Source organism: Pituophis catenifer, unplaced genomic scaffold (assembly GCF_029215685.1).
Source record: "Pituophis catenifer annectens isolate HBS135680 unplaced genomic scaffold, rPitCat1.0.hap2 SCAF_1, whole genome shotgun sequence".
Lineage (NCBI taxonomy): Eukaryota > Metazoa > Chordata > Lepidosauria > Squamata > Colubridae > Pituophis > Pituophis catenifer.
This window is the reverse complement of record NW_027256881.1, coordinates 172,019,360-172,038,706: the sequence shown is the minus strand read 5'-3', so window position 1 is coordinate 172,038,706 and position 19,347 is coordinate 172,019,360. Positions and strand designations below refer to the sequence as shown.

The 19,347-nt window shown below is 36.0% G+C and overlaps 1 protein-coding gene across 1 annotated transcript in view; it reads right to left on the bottom strand.

Moving 5' to 3' along the window:
- The window catches only part of ABCA12 (ATP binding cassette subfamily A member 12), a 326,573-nt gene that overhangs the window by 33,400 nt on the left and 273,826 nt on the right, over window positions 1-19,347 (bottom strand). Inside the window, exons 44-49 of the mRNA XM_070956774.1 lie at window positions 16,141-16,300; window positions 15,344-15,612; window positions 10,367-10,583; window positions 9,664-9,773; window positions 8,774-8,918; window positions 6,863-6,997 (exon numbers count right to left, since the gene is read on the bottom strand). Coding sequence (XP_070812875.1) covers window positions 6,863-6,997; window positions 8,774-8,918; window positions 9,664-9,773; window positions 10,367-10,583; window positions 15,344-15,612; window positions 16,141-16,300 — 1,036 coding nt within the window. The remainder of the gene's footprint in view (window positions 1-6,862; window positions 6,998-8,773; window positions 8,919-9,663; window positions 9,774-10,366; window positions 10,584-15,343; window positions 15,613-16,140; window positions 16,301-19,347) is intronic.

Below are 19,347 nucleotides of genomic sequence, written 5' to 3'. Positions count from 1 at the left end.
GAAACCTCCGAAGGCTGGAAACAGCCCATTCCCAGACTTCCAGTAGGCCTGGAAGGCCTGTTTTTCACCCTCCCCGGGCTCCAGAGGCTTTCTTGGAGCCTGAGGAGGGTGAAAACGGCCTCCCCCACCCTGTGGAGGCCCTCGGGAGGCTGAAAACGCCCTCCCAGAGCCTCCACATGAGCCCTGTACTTACCTGGCATCCAAAACAGGCCGTGTGGAGACTCCTGGGAGGGGAGGCGCAGGGCTATCTGAAGATCAGCTGGCCGGCACGTGCATGCGTGCTGGAGCTGAACTAGGACAACAGCTCACATGCCCGCAGATATGGCTCCCCGTGCCACCTGTGGCACGTGTGCCATAGGTTCACCATCACGGACCTAGATTCAATATACTAGAATAACTGTATAAGTAGTTCAGTAGCTAATGGGTCACCACATGATCTGGCTTTGAGAGAATGGGAGAAGTGACTGAAACCAATAAACAAACAAAAGGCTTCTTCCACTTGGAGGTCTTCCATTATTATCCAGACCTTGCAATGAGAAAAAGTGAGGCAGCTTGTTTGAAGGTTGAAGAGAAAGCAGTTTCAAAAATGCTGAGGGAAGAAGTGAAGGTGATAGTTATGGGAAAAACTCAGAAACAGTGGTAATAGATGAAATGCTGGCAAGTGTCCAAAATGGAGGGAGCAAAGTAACTCACCACAAGTAGGTTCACAATCTACTTGCCTCCAAAATCATGGGTAGCAAATTGTTACAGATTATACACACCTTGCAGTTGTGGTGGAGTATAGGCTTAATAGTTTATTCTGTAAAACTGGTAAGCAAGTGTGGCAACATAATTTTTATTCAAAATTGTGCAACCAAAAGGAAAAGGTGGCATTGTCAGATTGTATGGACTAGATCCATATCTCTCTCAAGTATCTCTACTAACATTAAGTATCCGCACATGCTGAGCACAATGTCTGGCTTTAACAAATAGTTTTCTCAGAAGGGGGGGAGGCATGGCCAGCATTGTGGCGACATGACAAACTTCGGGGCTCCGGAGAAGCGTTGATATTCCAGCCATTTTGGGGGTCCACAGAGGATCATAGCCATCTCATAGGGACGGTGTAGAATGGAGGCACGGGCTGGTGTGAACAGGGAAACCATAAATTCCCTGAAGCGCTGGCGAATAGCCTCCAACCCAGCAATTGGAAGGACAGCCATTGGGAGCTGTCTCAAAGCTGGGGTGGCCACACAGAAAGAGAGAAGAAAAAAGTGAGGTGGATTGTCTGGGTGAGATTGAATGTATTATCTTGAAAACAAGATTCCTATTTTTACTTTACTCCCTGGTTTTTAAAAGTTATAACTGAAGAAGAATGGCAAAAGTGGAAAGGGGAGGGAGCAGATGTAAGGCTGCCTCCCCACTTCCGGCAACAGCAGCGAAAAAGCAGTGGCCATAAAATAAAGACAATTTTAAAGAAGTTTGAAAATGGATTTGAAAAATAGAAAGCAGATTGGGCAGAGTGGCTTTTTGCCAAAACTAAAATACGTATGAACTATAAAATCTTGAGATTTATATTGGAAAGGTCTTGTGGATTAATTATACTTCTGATTAGGGGGAGTAAACTGCAGTGCCATCTAGTGGTGTAAAAGGAATTATTGGAAAATTAACTGAAAGAAGAATAAAGAAATTATGAAATGGAATGACCTTGGACAATGTTTTTAAACTTGGCAACAGAGTTCTGACAATAATTGTCCTGTGACTTGGGGGGGGGAGAAAGAAAAAGAAAAAGAACCACTGTATAATAGACTAAATATCCAATTGCTTTCCCTCTATTTTCTGGATCTATAATTTTGGATTTTTGGATTTCTTTTGACATTTGGAAATTTTGGAATTAAATTTTTGGATATTTTTTTTTTTTAAAAATTCCCTTTCTCTGTTTTTTGCTTTTCCTTTTTTATCCTGGGCAGACATTCTTTCTCTTTTTGTTTTTGTGGGATATAATTTTTTTGCTCCTTTTCTATTTCTTTCAAATTTATGTGGATTAAGGTAACAAGAACCTGAAGATTTTGGATTGAATTTTAATTTTGATCTTAAATTTGGATTTAATTTGAAAGCAGAATTTGATTGCTTGGTGGTGGAACAGAGTGGAAGTTGATCGATTTCAAGCTAACAAATGTGGATTACAATTAAATTTGATATTTGGATTATAAATTTTGTAGTTTGAAAACAAAAAACAAGATGAAGAAAATAACAGCATATTTATCATCACCATCAATAACAACAGTGTCCAGCTCCATGGTACAAAAGGTAGTAGATGCTACAACAAAACAAAAGAAAGCTAATATGGAATTAAAAAATATGTTACAGGCAACACATGAAGATCTTAAAGAATGAATAAGCAAAGTAGAAGAAGAAGTAAAAGAAGTCAAAGAGATGATGGGGAAAAATGAACAACGACTGAAGATAGTGGAAGAGAAAGCAGGATCAACAGAGAAAAAAGTGGAAGAGATGGATTTATAGACTTATAACAACAGACAAAAATCAGGAAAAGACAATTATATCATTGGAAATAGACAAGGCTGATTATTATCTACAATTCCAAAATATTGAAGAAGAAAAGGAGAGAATCTACCTGAAAAAATTGCGGAGATATTAGTGGAAGCAATGGAAGAGAATACAGAAAAGATATTAAATGGGATTGATGAGATTTTCAGAGTACATACAAGATATGCAATGAGAAATAATTTGCCTAGAGAGATACACGTCAGATTTACCAAGAAAACATTGAGAACAGAGATTTTGCAGATTATGAGAAATACAACGATAAAACACAAGGGTAGAGAGATAGTGGCATTGAAACAAATTCCAAGAAGGGTTAGAGACTAAAGAAAAGAATACCAGTTCCTGACAAAATGTTTGATTAAAAGAGGAGTGAGTTTTAGAAGTTTGGTTCCAGAAGGAATCTTGGTGAACTGGCAGGAACAAAGACATTGATTGGATACAATAGAGAAGGCGGAACTATTTTATGAACAATATATAGGATTCCAAGAAGAAGAGAGCCCCTCAAAGAAAGAGGGGCTGGGTAGGAAGAGAAAAAGGAACAACCAACAGAGATAGCTAAAGAACAAGAAGAGCGAGCAATAAGAGAAGGAGCAGGAGTGAAAGAAGCAAAAGAATAGAGGGAGATAAGAATGATTAGATCTACTAAGCAAGTAAATGTAACATATGGAAGAAGAAATAAAAAGGATATCAATAAACATAAATGGACTAAATTCAGCAATAAAAAGAAGAAGAATATTTAATAAATCAGAGAAGTTAAAATTAGAGATAATATGCTTACAAGAAGTCCATATTCGAAAACAACATAAATTTTTGGAGCAGATTAAATTGGGGACATTATATACAACACTTGCTTGTCAGAGTAAAAGAGGAGTAGCACTATATATTAAAAGGACAATTCAATCCAAACAAATTTTTGAGGATGAGGAAGGAAGAGTATTAATGGTAGAAATAGTAATGAACCATAAAAAAATATTGTTAGTAGCGATATATGCTCCAAATGAAAATCAAGAAGAATTTTATGCGAAATTACATAGAAACATAATAGAAGATGAAGATGAAGATATATGTATAATAGGAGATTTTAATGCGATTGTAAATAATGAATTGCATCACAAATCCACAAAAATGAATAAGAAGTTAAGAAAGACTTCCTAGAGCATTTTTTACAATGACAGATCAATTGAGCTTGCAGGATGCTTGGAGAAGAAGATATCCGAAAGGAAAGCAGTACACATTTTACTCAAACAGACACATGTCGTGGTCAAGAATAGATATGATGTGGATGTCAACAGAATTAATATCTAAAATACACAAGATTGATATAGAAACAAAGTACATGGGTAGACCACAACCCAATAATAATGACATGAAAAGAATAAGATGGACATTGAATCAAAAACTATTAAATGAAAAGAATTTTCAGCAGTATATGGAAAAAGAATTGACCTATTTCTTTAAAGAAAATAAAAGAGGATACGTCATTACAAAATGTGTGGGATACTAGCAAAGTGTATATTAGAGGACTGACAATGACTTATTTAGGAAAACAGAACAAACAGAATAGACAAACAGAAAAGAAACTGGAGGAAGAGTATAAGAAGTTAGAGATGGAACTACAGAAAAATCCACATGATAAAAAGATTAAGAATTTGATGGACTTGCAAAAACATAAAATGAATTTAATGGAAAACGAAGATTTGGTGAATAAAATAAAATCAACAAAGCAAAACTTTTTTGAAAATGCAAATAAACCAGGATGATGGTTGGCATATAAAATGAAAAAAGAGTAAAAAAGAAGTTAATAAACCAACTAGTAGATCAAGATGGGAATATATGCTACCAAAATGAGGAAAAGAAAAAAGTAATTGAGAAATATTACAAATGACTATACCAGCAAGAGACAGTTGCAGAGGGAAAGATAGTACAATATCTAGAAAAAGCTGGAATACCCAAGATTCCAGAAAAATTTAAAAAGTTATTTGAAGAAAGAATATCAATGATGGAATTAAGAGACAAATGAATGGTAAAACACCAGGACCGAATGGATTACCAGCAGAGTTATGCAAAATGTTGCAAGATGTATTAAGTAATGTAATGTTGCACGTTTTTAAAACTTATTACTAGAAGCTAAGATCCTGGACTTGTGAGTGGAGGCATACATAACTCTTATACCAAAAGAAGAATCAGATCTTCAAGAAATAAAGAATTATAGACCAATTTCCCTATTATATGCGGATTACAAAATTTTTGCATCAATCATGGCTGAAAAACTGAAGAGAATGCTAAATGAAATTATACACACAGATCAGAATGGGTTTTTTACCTAAAAGGCAGATTAGAGACAATATGTGAATTATATTGAATACATTGGAATACTATGAAGCGCATCCAGAGAAGCAAATGGCATTGTTATTTTTGGATGCACAGAAAGTGTTTGACAATGTGAATTGGCAATTTATGATAACACAATTGCAAATGATGGACTTTGGGGATAGGTTTATAAATATGGTCAAAACTATATACAAAGGACAATCGGCAAAGGTAATTGTAAATGGCGAAATGACAGAAAAAGTGGATATTAAAAAAGGAACCAGACAAGGATGTCTGTTATCTCCATTATTATTTATATTGACATTAGAGATTTTAAACAGAAGGGTAAGACAAGATAAAGAAATAAAAAGAATGAAATTTTTTTAAAAATAAAATAAATTGCAAGCATTTGCAGATGATTTAGTGTTTATTATGAAAGATCCTATAGAAACAAGCCCAAAGTCACTGGAACAAATAAAGGAATATGGAGCAGTAGCGGGACTGAAAATTAATAAAGATAAGACAAAAATTTTAGTTAAAAATATGATAGAAAAACAAAAAAAAAGGAAATAATGGAGAAACTAAACATTCAAATAGTGAAGAAAGTGAAATATTTGGACATTCAGGTAACATCAAGATGTGTAACCATCAAAGAAGATAGTTACTATAAATTGAGAAATCAAATTGAATAAGACTTGGAGAAATGGAGAAATTTGCAATTATCATTAATGGGAAGGATAGCATTAATTAAGATGAACATATTACCAAGAATTCTATTTCTTTTCCAAATGATACCAATAAAGATTGAGGAAAAGTACTTTGAGAATTTGAATAGGACAATATGGAAATATATATGGCAAGGGAAAAAAGCAAGAATTAATATAAAAATATTACAAGATTTAGAGGCGGGTTTGGACTTCCAAATTGGGAACTGTATTACCAAGTGGCAGTGGTAACGTGGATTAAAGAATGGATCTTATTGAGAAATACAAGACTATTGACTTTTGGAGGGACATGATTTGCAACTAGATTGGCACGCTTATGGTATAGGAAAAACAGGATACATGGATACTTCCAGAGACATTATGTAAGAAATGGTTTATTAATAGTGTGGGAGAGAGTGAAAGAAAAACATTACATGGAAATATCAATGTGGCTTTTGACAATGGAAGCTTTGATACATCCAAATATTATTAATATGAAAAATATTATTAGATATAAGGATATTTTAACAGAAAGGAGAGAACTAAAACAAAAACAAGAGTTGGAAAAGCAAGGGATTGAGACAGATTGGTATACGCGATTGCAAATACAATCAGGATATGAAAAAGATCTTAAACAGTATGGTTTTAATATCGGAAAATCAGAATTGGATGAGATATTGATGGGAACAGATGAAAAAATGATTAAGAAATTATATAATTATCTACTGCAAATTAGATTAGAAGATGAAGAAGTAAAAGAAACAATGATAGCATGGGCAAAAAATTTTGGCTATACGATTGAATTAGAGAAATGTCAACAACTATGGGAAAGGAATTATAAATTAACAATGGTAACAGTATATAAAGAAAAGTTATATAAAATGTTTTATAGATGGCATATGCCACCAGAAAGGTTAGAAAAAATGCGTAAAGACAAATCAGCTAAATGTTGGAAATGTCATCAGTCGCCGGGATCATATTATCATATGTGGTGCGCGGCCCAGTTGCAAACTGGTAGTAAAGGTGAGTAGAACCCACACCTGTATGGAATGGTAGAAGAGCAACTCCGAATGTATTTTTAAGTTTTAGGATGAAGAATGAACCAATATGGAAACCAAAAGATAATATGTGTGATAAGAATGGTTAAAGAGATTGCACATTTATATATGTTTTATGAGAACTAAAAATAAAAACTTTAAAAAAAATAGTTTTCTCTCATCTTGTTGTAGCTATTACTTTACAAGACTATGAGACAGAATATGGAAAATCATAATAATACCCCACAAAATAAAGTTTGTATTTCATACCAATAGTAAAACTGATGGTTTCCCCAGAAGGGCTAGAGCAGTCGATAACTTTCTGTTGGTGCCATAGCTGCACATAGAGGCAATTCTACATCGGTAAAGCATGAGATTAAGTCGATAAAGAAGGTGAAATACAATCTGTGGGGAAAAGAGATTCAGAAAAATGATCATTCTTCAACAATTATGGCATGACAATGTAATTAGTATCTGAATTTTAGGAAGAAATATTATTTTGACAGTTTTATAATTAACAATTTTTAAACTTCCTGTTCAGCATTAATTTACCAGCAGTTTTAAGCAAACATATTAAAATGAAGAATAGATAATAAATCTATAGCAAGCATTTTGGAGTTAGAAAAGAAGTTATAGTTGTGTGCACAAGACTCTCCTGCTAATTTTGTTTTGTAAGGCTATATTTTTGCAGATCTGTTCCTGTGCCACTTGAACTCTAAATCCTTTGTAAAATGTGATACCTAGAACTGAACATAATATCCTGAGTCAGTATTTTTTAAAGCATGGTTCTAGGAACCTGGTGATGACCTATAAAGCCCTACATGGCTTAGGCCCAGGATATCTGTTAGACCATCTGCAACCAGCAACAGCTTCCCATCGCCCGGTGCGTTCTCACAGGGAGGGCCTACTCAGGGCACTGTCGGCTAGACAATGTTGGCTGGCAACCCCCAGAGGTAGAGCTTTCTTTGTGGGCGTACCTACCCTTTGGAATCAACTCCCCCTGGGGCTCTGGTTGGCCCCTGACCTTCGCACTTTCCGCTGTGAACTAAAAACATGGTTGTTTAAATTGCCCAGCTTGGACTGATGGGGTTTTGATTATTTTTAATGTGTTTTAATATGCGTTTAATATGTATTTTTAATATGTTTTTATTTGGATTGAGATTGTATTTCTTAATTGTTGTGAGCCGCCCTGAGTCCTATGGAGATAGGGTGGCATACAAATCAAATTAAATAAATAAATAAAATAAACCTGAAGATCTGTGAAATCAAAATTATTTGAGCATATTGATAGTATTTGCCAAAACTATGTCACTTTTCTCATTTTTTGGTAAAAATATGGGTTTTATTTATACTAATATTTAATGGATTTAGTATTTTTTTACATGATTCTTTAAATATTCTATAAATGTGTATAAACCATGTAAACAAAAGCTCTTTTGGATTTCTCCATAATTATAAAAGTGGGAAGGGGTCCTGAAAGAAAAAAAAACTTTAAGAAACACTTTGATTGATTCGTCTTTGATTAATGCCAAATTAAATGGAACAATTCCTTCCTGTGGTTTAGTAGAAGAGTAGTGTTAGTCTATCAGAAATCAGAAGGAGTTTGGTAAACTGATGGATAGAGTGGCTATCTGATGAAGTGAGCTATAGCATAGGGCACACTAGGTATATTATTTGCTGCTTAAGAAGGATTTGATTTTCACATAGTCTAGAATAAATTACATAGTCTAGAATAAGTTACAAGTGGTGAAGAGAGCCCTAATGTTAATTTTGTCAACACTGATCATTTCCATGAAAAATGAAGATGGTGGGAAAAAATCATGATGGGAACAGGTCCTTTGGAAAAAAATGATAATCAAATATTAAATATATACAGCCAAATTCTGGCCTCTTTTTCCATCAAACCAGCTTCCAAATGCAGACTAGCATTTGAAATACACCTGAAACCTGATATGTTCTTGAAAATTCAGCCTAGACAAACCCCAAAAATCAAAACGAAGAAAGAGACAAATTGAACCCATTGAGAAGTTGCACCAAGTAGTCAGAGGGCTTTCAATCCAAAATATGTATTTAGCTACATTCAGTTTTAAACTACTGGTATGTTAAAAGCAAAACTCCAGCATTACTTGGTAGTTTTCCAGAAAACCTCTGATATTTCTACTTAATCTTAATTTTACATACCCCTTTAATATCTTCCTCTGGGATGCCATGTAATCGTGCATAGTAATACATATGTTCTTCAACAGTCAACAAATCATCTAGAGCATCTTCTTGAGGACAGTATCCAAATTGTGAACGGTGTGCATCATCAATTTCACTCAAGGATCTGAGTTGCAAAAATTCTTTGTTAAGTCTGGAAAGATTCTTAAAAGTGCTTAAAAGAAGGAAGCCATGTGAAACACTTGTACAAACATATCTATAAACATATAGAAAGAGAAACATAGTCCCTGACATTGCTGTCTCATTGTTCTATACATCTGAGATTGCATTTGGATAAAGCCACATTTATGGATAATCTTCTATTGACAGATTTACAAAGCATGATTTTATGTTGGCTTCAGTCAATTTATTGCATGAGTTTCATCATTTTAATCATTTAACACATCCAGTCTGTATGTAAAATGCCAGTCTTCTTACTGGGTTTTATTGGGGCATGGTCCAAGGCCACATTTTGATGTCCATTTTGCATTTCCGTTTTAAGGCCTCATTTTCAAGAGTGGCATAAGAACACTAGGGAAGTCACTTGTGGCTAAGCATTTCTCACATAATTATTCAGATGAGGTGGGAGACAGGCAACTGTGATTTGCAGTTCTTGTGAATTTATTAAAAACAATATTGTTGAATGAATTACTCTGAAATGCTATAATTTAACAAAACTTTGATTTAAGCTTCACATGGCCTCAATCTCTATACTACGGATAAAAATGCATTACAGAAATTAGTATCACTAAAGTATTGAAAAATTCTATTTGGATTTCTTTTTAACATAAATTATTTTGTTCCATATCGGATTTATTTTCTCAGCTAAGTTACTCCACTTTCATTGTGGAGAATAAATCCATCCTCCATACCCAGTTTCATCTTGCATCAGTAGCCTTCCATCAGTTGGACTAATGTCACCTGTCAGCATTTTAAAAATGGTGGTTTTCCCAGCACCATTCACACCAAGCAAGCCAAAGCACTGGAGGAAAAAGATCACATTATTTTTAAGGTATTTGTAGTTTCCTTGACTTACAATAGATTTGAAAAACAAATATTCTTTCATATTATCCATAATATTTGCAATTTTAATAAAAGATGTTTAAAACAAACAAAATAGAAAGCCCAAGAGATATAGAAAACAGCATGTTTATATGCATTCATAATTTAAATAACTAGTAAAATATCAGTTTCAAAGGAGTGGGCAGCAGAAACATTCAGATGAATGCTTCATCTTTTTTGCAGTCCTCCCATCTAATCTCTGAAATGATTGAGTTCTGTGCAGGATCAACCTCCCTGATACAGAGTAAGATATATGCCTTATGCAGCAGATTTTGATTCACATGAAACATGTGCAAAATATTATTTAAATGGTTATGTTTATATATTTTTGCTACTGCTGAACCTAAGTAGGGCAAAGAGAGAAATGAGCAGGCGGTGTATGCCTGATATGTCCAGGTGAATGCCTGAAGATGCCTCTTAAGCTGTGCACAATTTTTTGTGACTAGCTATACACATAATAAGAGTGTTTACTTCTCATAATTTTCATTTTGTACTTTTGGTTTAATGACTTACCTCTCCTGCTGGGATTCCAATGTTGACATTTCTTACTGCTACAATCCTTCGGTAGGGAAGATGATAGATTTTGGAAAGATTTTGGAGCTGCAACACATCACAGTCTGACAAGCCCAGTGTCACTCGCTCTCTTTCTGCTCGGACATCCTTGTCTTCCTCCTCAACAATGCCTTCAAGGTAGAGTGGAGACTTACCATGCAGTTTATTAAATAAGAATCTACCAAAAATTAAAATCAAGTATATTAGTATCACCTTATTTTTAAATGTTGTTTTATGAAATATTTTGTTGATATGAGTTTTTTGCAGAAGCTTTTTAAAAATTAAATTATTTATTACCAATCAATATACAGAATGGAAATGGAAATGGAAATGGAAATGGAAATGGAAATGGAAAGGAATGGAATGGAATGGAATGGAATGGAATAGAATAGAATAGAATAGAATAGAATAGAATAGAATAGAATAGAATAGAATAGAATAGAATAGAATAGAATAGAATAGAATATTGGCCAAGGGTGATTGGACACACAAGGAATTTATCTCTGGTGTTTGCATAAACTCTCAGAATAGATAGAAGCCACAAAGCGATAAAGCATGCATCATAAGATACAATCATAAATATAAGGTACAACCAACAAAGTGATAGTCATAAGATACCAATAGGAGTAGATAATAGGAAAGATGAGAAGGATAATAGTAATACAGTCCTACTACATGCTTAATTATCCTTAGGCATAAGACAGTGCTGTGGGAATTATATGTTTAGCAGAGTGATGACAATGGGGGAAACAACTATCTTTGTGTCTAGTTGTTTTCGCATGCAATGCCCTATAGCGACGTTCTGAAGGGAGAAGTTGAAACAGTTTATGTCCAAGATGTGAGGGGTCTGTAGATATTTTCTCAGCCCTCTTTCTAGCTCGTGAAGTATACAATGGAACTTGGAAAGCAAGCTGGTTGCAATTGTTTTTTATGCAGTCCTAACTATCTGTTGAAGTCTGTACCTGTCTTGTTTAGTTGCTGTACCAAACCAAAAACTTATAGAAAGTACAGAATACAGACTCTATCATTCCTCTGAGGAACTGTATCAGCAGCTCCTTGAGCAATCTGAATCAGCACAGAAAAAACATTCCTTTTTAATGACGGTTCTAATGTTAGGTGTCCATTTCAACTCCTGGGAGATTATAGAATCCAGAAACCTGAAGGTCTCTAATTGTTCTGGCTGTACCACAGGGCCAGTTGTTCAACCTCCTGTCTCTATGCAGATTCATCACCATCTCAAATGAGACCAATGATTATTGTATCATCTGTAAATTTCAATACTTTAACAGAGGGATCCTTTGAGTAAGGTGACCAGATTTTAACATTGGTAAAGAGGGACACCATTGACTGGGGGGGGGGTGTTCTAAATTTTTTTACTAGCGGTTCTGTGGGCGTGGCTTATTTTGTGGGCGTGGCTTGGAGGTCATGTGACTGGGTGGGCGTGGCTAGTTGGTCATGTGACCAGGTGGCCATGGCTATGTGTATACTATAGGGACTACTCAGAGGGCTGAAAAAAGGAATTTCTGACAGGTCCTCACACTTTTGACTGGTCCTCACACTTATGACCATCCTCACATTTATGCCCGTGCAGCATTCTTAACAACCATGTCACTCATTTCACAACTGCTTCTCTTCACCATGGTGATAAGATAGGGCAAAAAACGTAAAATGTGAGGACAGTCGTAAATTCGAGGACTGGTCAAAAGTGCGAGGACCAGTCAAAAATAACTTTTTCAGCCCTCTGAGTAGTCCACATGCATAAAAGCAATAGAGAGGGATGAAGGAAGGGAAGGGAACTTAGAGTAGGAGTGAGGGTAAGAGAGGGAGGAAAAGAGGAGGAGAAGGAGAAAGGAAGAGGAAGTAGGGAGGAGAAGAAGAGGGGAGGAAGAGAAAGTAAGAAGGAAAGAAAAGAGAGAGGTGGTAGGTTTGAGGAGAAAGATTGCTGTACAATAAAAAAGATGAAAGGGAAGAAAACCAACCCCAAACAAATATAAAGATATTAAGAGCCTTGGTAGTACAGTGGTCTAAGGCACCCTGTTATTAAGCTGGTTATTAAGACCAGCTGCCTGCAATTACTGCAGGTTCGAATCTCGCCAAGGCTCAAGGTTGACTCAGCCTTCCATCCTTTCTAAGGTAGGTAAATTGAGGACCCAGTTGTGGGGGCAATAAGCTGACTTTGTATAAATATACAAAAGGATGAAGGCTATTGCTGAGCACATTGTAAGCCGCCCTGAGTCTCCGGAGAAGGGCGGCATATAAATCAAATTAAAAAAAAAAGATAAAGAATGAATTGTTAAACTTTAAAGAATAAAAGAGAACAAATATGAATAAATAGCAATAATTAGAAACACACATACAAACATACAATGTATTTTCTTTGAACAGAGTATTTAGCCAGTTCACAAATTTAAACAGTGTTTAGTCATTTCAATTAAATTTACAATTTCTATATTTCCTTTTTGCCATATTTATTCCTCATCTATTTTTTTAAAAAACCAATATTACCCTTCATCCTCATCTCTAATCTTAATCAAATTCAATTTTTTCCTTCTATTCTATATTATACCCCTTCCCATTGTCATCTATTCTTATATCCATTCTCACATTGGTTAATTATGTAATTATGTAATACAGTTGTTTAATACAAATTCAACATTTTAATATAAATCAATTAGTTATATAACTATCTTTTTTGTATATTAATCAATATGAACATGAATATTCCAATTATTTTCATGCCATCCAATTTCTTACAAATCAATTAATTATATTTACCAATAATAATAAACCAAATAATTTCCTCCATATATTCCTCCAAACTACAACTTAACCATTTCTGCTTTCAATACAATATACAATTAGGAGTATCTCAATTATTACAATTCCCTAGTTAAATAGAGCTTTTTTTCTTTTGTGTTTTAAAATCTTGAACCTCCTCTTTTGCCCTAAATTTCCCATTGTTTGCAGTTTTGCACCTACCTTTTTTTGGTGAGGAAAAAGAAAAAGAAATCTCTCTCTGCCTCATTTTGTCACGTTGCAGCAAAGACCCTGCTTTATTTTCAGTTTCGCTTTTTCAGCATAGCTAGGGGGGGGAAAAAAACTGCTCCAGCTCTCTTTGCAGCTACAGAGGTCTGAGCAAAACAGCTGAGAGCAAATCAGCTGAGAGTCGGGAGGCTGATCCAATCAACTTATGGTAATTAACCTATGCTGAAGCTGAAAGGGGCTGTTTTTTCTATTTTTGCAGGCACCAGTCTACTCTTTTGTTTCCTTTTAACACTGATCAGCTGTAGGGCGGCCCTTTGAAGCCCCGCAGCAAGAATTTAAATAGTTTTTTTCCCTCTAGCCATCAGCTGGGACTCAGCAATAGATTGGGAGTGGGTGGGGTAAGCGAACGGGGACCAGCGATCCAACAGAGACAGAGGGTGAGGGTGAGGGTGAGTGAAAACCATATATTCCCTTCCCGTTCTCCCGCCGTTCCCTAGCTTGTCCTGCATTCTTTCCAAAAATCGGGACTTTTTTAAAATGCCGCGGGACGCAGGACAAATTGCTAAAAATCGGGACTGTCCCGCCAAAAGCGGGACTTCTGGTCACCATACCTTTGAGATGCAGTCTTTGGTACAGAGACAAAAGAGAAAGCACACAGCCCTGGGAGATGGCTATGCTAATTGAACAGGTATTCGACATGATTTACCTAGCTTCACCTGCTGCTTCCTATCTGTTAGAAAGCTTATACTCCATAAATATTATGTATTTTATTATTAAGTATTCTAGGAAGTATCTCAATTGAGAGGCAGTTTGGTGTAGCAGTTAAAGTATCATGTAGAAACCAGGACACCGTGAGAGTTCTAATCCTACCCTAAGCACAAAGTTAGTTGGGTGACCCCGTATCACTTTCTCCTAATCCTAGGAAGGAAACAAGGGCAAACCATGTCTGAAAATAATCTTGCCAAGAAAATTGCAGGGACTTGTCCAGGCAGTCTCATAGAATTGGACACATGTAAATAGAAGACAAAAAGACTATTGCAAAGACTATAGACACAGTTCAATCAAAATAATTCTGTGGATTTAAGTGGGAAACCCATGCTTCTCTTTTGAAAATTATGAGAGCCAGTTTGGTCAAATGATTAAGGCACCAGGCTAGAAATTGAATTGAAGACTTGAATTCAAGTTCTGCCTTAGCCATGAAAGCCAGCAGGGTGATATTAGGCCAGTCACTTTCTTGCAGCCCTACCCACCTCTCAGGATTGTTACTGTGAGGAAAATGAGGAGGAGGAAGGTGTGTTGAATTTATTTGCCCCCTTGAGTTATTTGTAAAAATAATAAAGGTGAGGTACAAGCAAAGAAACAAACAAACATATTGCTACATTTTGTTTAACTTCAGCTGAAGGTATGATCTAAGATCATTTAGCCTATGGCCTATAATTTTCCATCCTAACAATCTGACCATTTATAGTATCAGGTGAAAGAAATTAGTTCAAGTGAAAGAAATCAGATGCTTCCATCTATTGCTGAAACTTGGTAGGGCCTATGCTTAGACTGAATAGATATGAGGATTATTCTAATCTGAAGCCTAGATGAGATTAAACCAAATACAACAACTATTTAGTTAAACTGCTTTGTAGATCAAGAGCTGATTAATTTCCCTGTTCTTTCTGGCATTTTGGCACTGTAATAAAGCAACTCCTTAATCATATTTATTTGATGCAAAAAAGAGAGATTATAACCCCTGCAAAATAGACCAACATATACTTGACAGTTCCTGTTACTACATAATCTTAATTTAATAATAAACCTAACCAGTTTAATTTAACAAAGCATTTTATAAAAGCCTGTTAAAGCAATAAATTACAGCAAGTTTATATTCTGCAACTTACTTTTTATCAATCCCTCATTTTATTTGCAATTTTGGAATTTCCACATATATTTATGGTTACTTACTGTAATATTTTATGCCATATTTTCTGAATTGTTCCATCATCGAGCAAGAGGCGGACTGTAAAAAACAGAGTTCCTTGAATGAACATCCCAAGCAGTTTGGATGTTGTCCTGTCCAATTCAAATGTTTTATCAGGGTAAACCACTCCATAGGCTTTCAAAAAACCCATTAGGGCATGATACTGAGATAATTCGATTAACCCATAACCAAAACAGAATTGTGGGAATATCAGGAAAATATGTCTCAATGTTTCAGCAAGATCATGCAGGTCCTGAAAGAAATAAAAATTATTTCGTCATTGTACTTTTGTAGTTACAAAATTACCTTATCATTTAAAAAAAACACCTTTATAACAGATTGTGTTATAGCACATTGCTGACTCATATTTATATGTGATGCTACATTTATCCTTTTCATGCAAATCATTAGCAAGCCACATATGGGGTATACCTGGTCATCTCTGTCAGTTCCATTTAGTCTGAATGTTTCTTAAAGATTGAAACAAAACACATATTTGAGAAGGAATCTGACCAAGATAGAACTTTTGGCTCCTTGGATTTTAAAACTTTATTTTTCTTGATACTACTTCAAATATAATTTATCTTTACTGCATATCACATTGTGATACATATTCATATATGAAGCTATATTTATCTAAAATCCTTTTTGTGCAAATCATTATCAAGCCACATAATTGTTTCTGTCCTCTGGATATTACTATTGGTATTCTATCCTATTTTATAAAATCTGGAACATTAATGAAAAAGTTGTGCCAATTACATGTTTTCAAGCTTATTACCTTATCAGTAGCTTTTTCTTGGGAAAGTAAAAAAACAACTGAATGGGTGATGATTGTGTTGACGCCAAAGAATAAATTGATACAGACATAAACAATAAAGGCCATCCCAGTTTCCTTGAAGATTCCAGCCAGTAAGTACATCCATGAAAATGTTGAATATCTGCAGATCATTAAAAATCACAAGCAGAATAAAGCGAGCAATCCAGAATAGCAAAATACTTAATTGACTTCTAGTCCAATTTGTCTGTGAACTATTCTGTACAGCTAGAAATAAAAGGGGTCTGTTTTATTCATCTTGACAATATTTTAAGATTTATAAATTGTTTCCTGATGTCATGAATTTTAATGTAGTTAGAAAAGATAAATAATTTTATTTTGGATCTAATTTAATTGCCAAGGATCTACATTAATTCTGACAACCATAATTTATTATTTTATTCATATATTTGTACCTTCCTACCCCTTCCTACTCAGATAAGCATGCAAGGCAATATATACTTATTATTCAAGACAAAAACAAAACATTTGCTTCTCTCTATTTTTCCTTTAAGCTGAGGTCAACAACTTGTGACTTCTTTGGTATTCCTATACTTTTTCTTGACCACAATATTAAATAAATAAATAATTTTATTTCTATACTGCCCTTCTCCCGAAGGACTCAGGGCAGTGTACAGCCTATTAAAAGCACAAAACAAACATCAATTAAAATAATTTAAAATTATTAAATAATTCGGCTCAATTTAAAACCCCAGAAATTAAAACACCCAATTTAAAATTATTATGTTGATAGCCCAGCCTGGCGGAACAACAGGGTCTTGAGTGCACAGCGAAATACTCGGAGGTCGGAGATCTTATGCATTTCCGGGGGCAGTTCATTCCACAGGGCTGGGGCTCCCACAGAGAAGGCCCTCCCCCTGGGTGTCGCCAGCCGACATAACTTGGCCAATGGCACCCTGAGGAGACCCTCTCTGTGAGAGCGAACTGGCCGGTGGGAGGCTATTGGTGGCAGAAGTCGGTCTCGAAGGTACCCGGGTCCTATGCCATGGAGCACTTTAAAGGTGGTGACCAACACCTTGAATCGCACTCGGAAGACCACTGGGAGCCAGTGCAGCTCGCGCAGGAGGGGTGTCACATGGGCACAACGAGTTGCGCCCATAACCACCCGTGTGGCCGCATTCTGGACCAGTTGGAGCCTCCGAGTGCTCTTCAAGGGGAGCCCCATGTAGAGAGCATTACAATAGTCCAGCCGGGAGGTGACAAGGGCATGAGTGACCGTGCGCAAGGCGTCCCGGTCCAGAAAGGGCTGCAACTGGCGAATCAGGCGAACCTGATAAAAGGCCCCCCTGGCCACGGCCGTCATATGCTCTTCTAAAAACAGCCGTGCGTCCAGGAGGACACCCAGATTGCGAGCCCTCTCTGTGGGGGGCAAAGAATCACCCCCAATAGTCAGCGATGGCACCTGCTGACTATATCGGGACGCCAGAAGCCACAGCCACTCGGTCTTGGAAGGGTTGAGTCTGAGCCTGTTCCTCCCCATCCAGACCCACACGGCCTCCAGGCAGCGAGACATCACATCAAGGGCATCGTTGGGGTGGTCTGGGGTGGAGATGTATCATCAGCGTACAGATGACACTTCACCCCAAAACCACGGATGATCTCACCATTAACAAGGTTTATCAGCATATTTTTTCAATAGTTTATCTTTCAGCTGTTATATTTCTCAGTGATCTCCCATCCAGTAATACCCAGTTCTGAATCAATCAGAATAGAGCTGGAAGGGACCTTGGAGGTCTTCTAGTCCAACACTCCCCCCACCCATTCAAGCAAGAGACACTATACCATTTCAGATAGGTGGCTGTCCAGTCTTATCTTAAAAACCTCCAGCAATGAAGCACCTACAACTTCTGAAGGCAAGCTGTTCCACAGGTTAATTGTTCTCACTGTTAGGAAGTTTCTCCTTAATTCCAGGTTGTCTCTCTCCTTGATTAGTTTCCATTCATTATTTCTTGTTCTGCCATTGTAGCAGCCCCTCAAATACTGGAATACTGCTATCATGTCACTCCTAGTCCTTCTTTTCTCTAGACTAGCCATACCCAAATCCTGCAACTGTTCCTCATATGTTTTTGTCTCCAGGTCCTTAATCATCTTAGTTGCTCGTCTTTGCACTTTCTCCAAAGTCTCAACATCTTTTTTGTAACATGGTGACCAAAAATGGACACAGTATTCCAGGTGTAGTCTTACTAAGGATTTATAAAGCGATATTAATACTTCACATGATTTTGATTCTATGCCTGTATTTACACAACCAAGGATTGTATTAGCTTTTTTGGGTGCTGCCGTACACTACTGAGTGTTTTGAAATCCATGAAGCTCATCCAGGTACTGTTTCCTTGCTAGGTATAGTCATGCATTTAGGTAGATAAAGAATGTTAATAGCTAGAATAGGCACACATGAAGAAAAAAAAGAAAAGCAAGAAAAACACTCCATTAATTATAACTTTCTACCTTAAAATTAAAAACAAAATAAAGAAAAGAAAAAGAAAATGCAGATCAACATGAGAACAAAATTTACTTCTCAGAGCCTAATGGGGCCACATTTTGCCTAGCAATTTCATAGTTTGTAATTTTTAATTATTTTTTAGTTATGCATCCATTTTATCATGAAACTTTTTATTTGTTCTATTTCTATGTTATATCAGAGCAACAGTGTATATGGGTGCCTTAGTATACCATCTTGATTCTGTACAAGCATTTCAAATCCTGACATTTTTCTTAGAGGCCCTCCATTATTTCTGAGGTCAGTTTTTATTCTTCTAGCAATAGTTGTTGGTACATCAACTATTGTATGTTCTGGCCTTTTGAAGTAGTTGTTGCTGTATTTAATCTATTTATGAGGTGTAAATTGATCATATCTGCATATGTAATTATACTTTTCCTATATAGTTATCTCTTGACATGAAAAGCATTTAAAGAAGTGCTAGTGGTGAGATTGTTGAATTTATTTTTCTCATAGACTTCCATATTTTATCAAGTTTTGTCTTGTAATACAGCTTTTCATTTTTTGTGCTCTTTCATAATCCTATATCATTAAGTATTTATGAAACCCATTAGGTAGATTAGCTTCTTTTTAATGTACATACCTTATTTCTAGAGTTGGTTGATTTATTTTTATATACCCTCTTTATGCTTTGTTTATGACTAGTTACT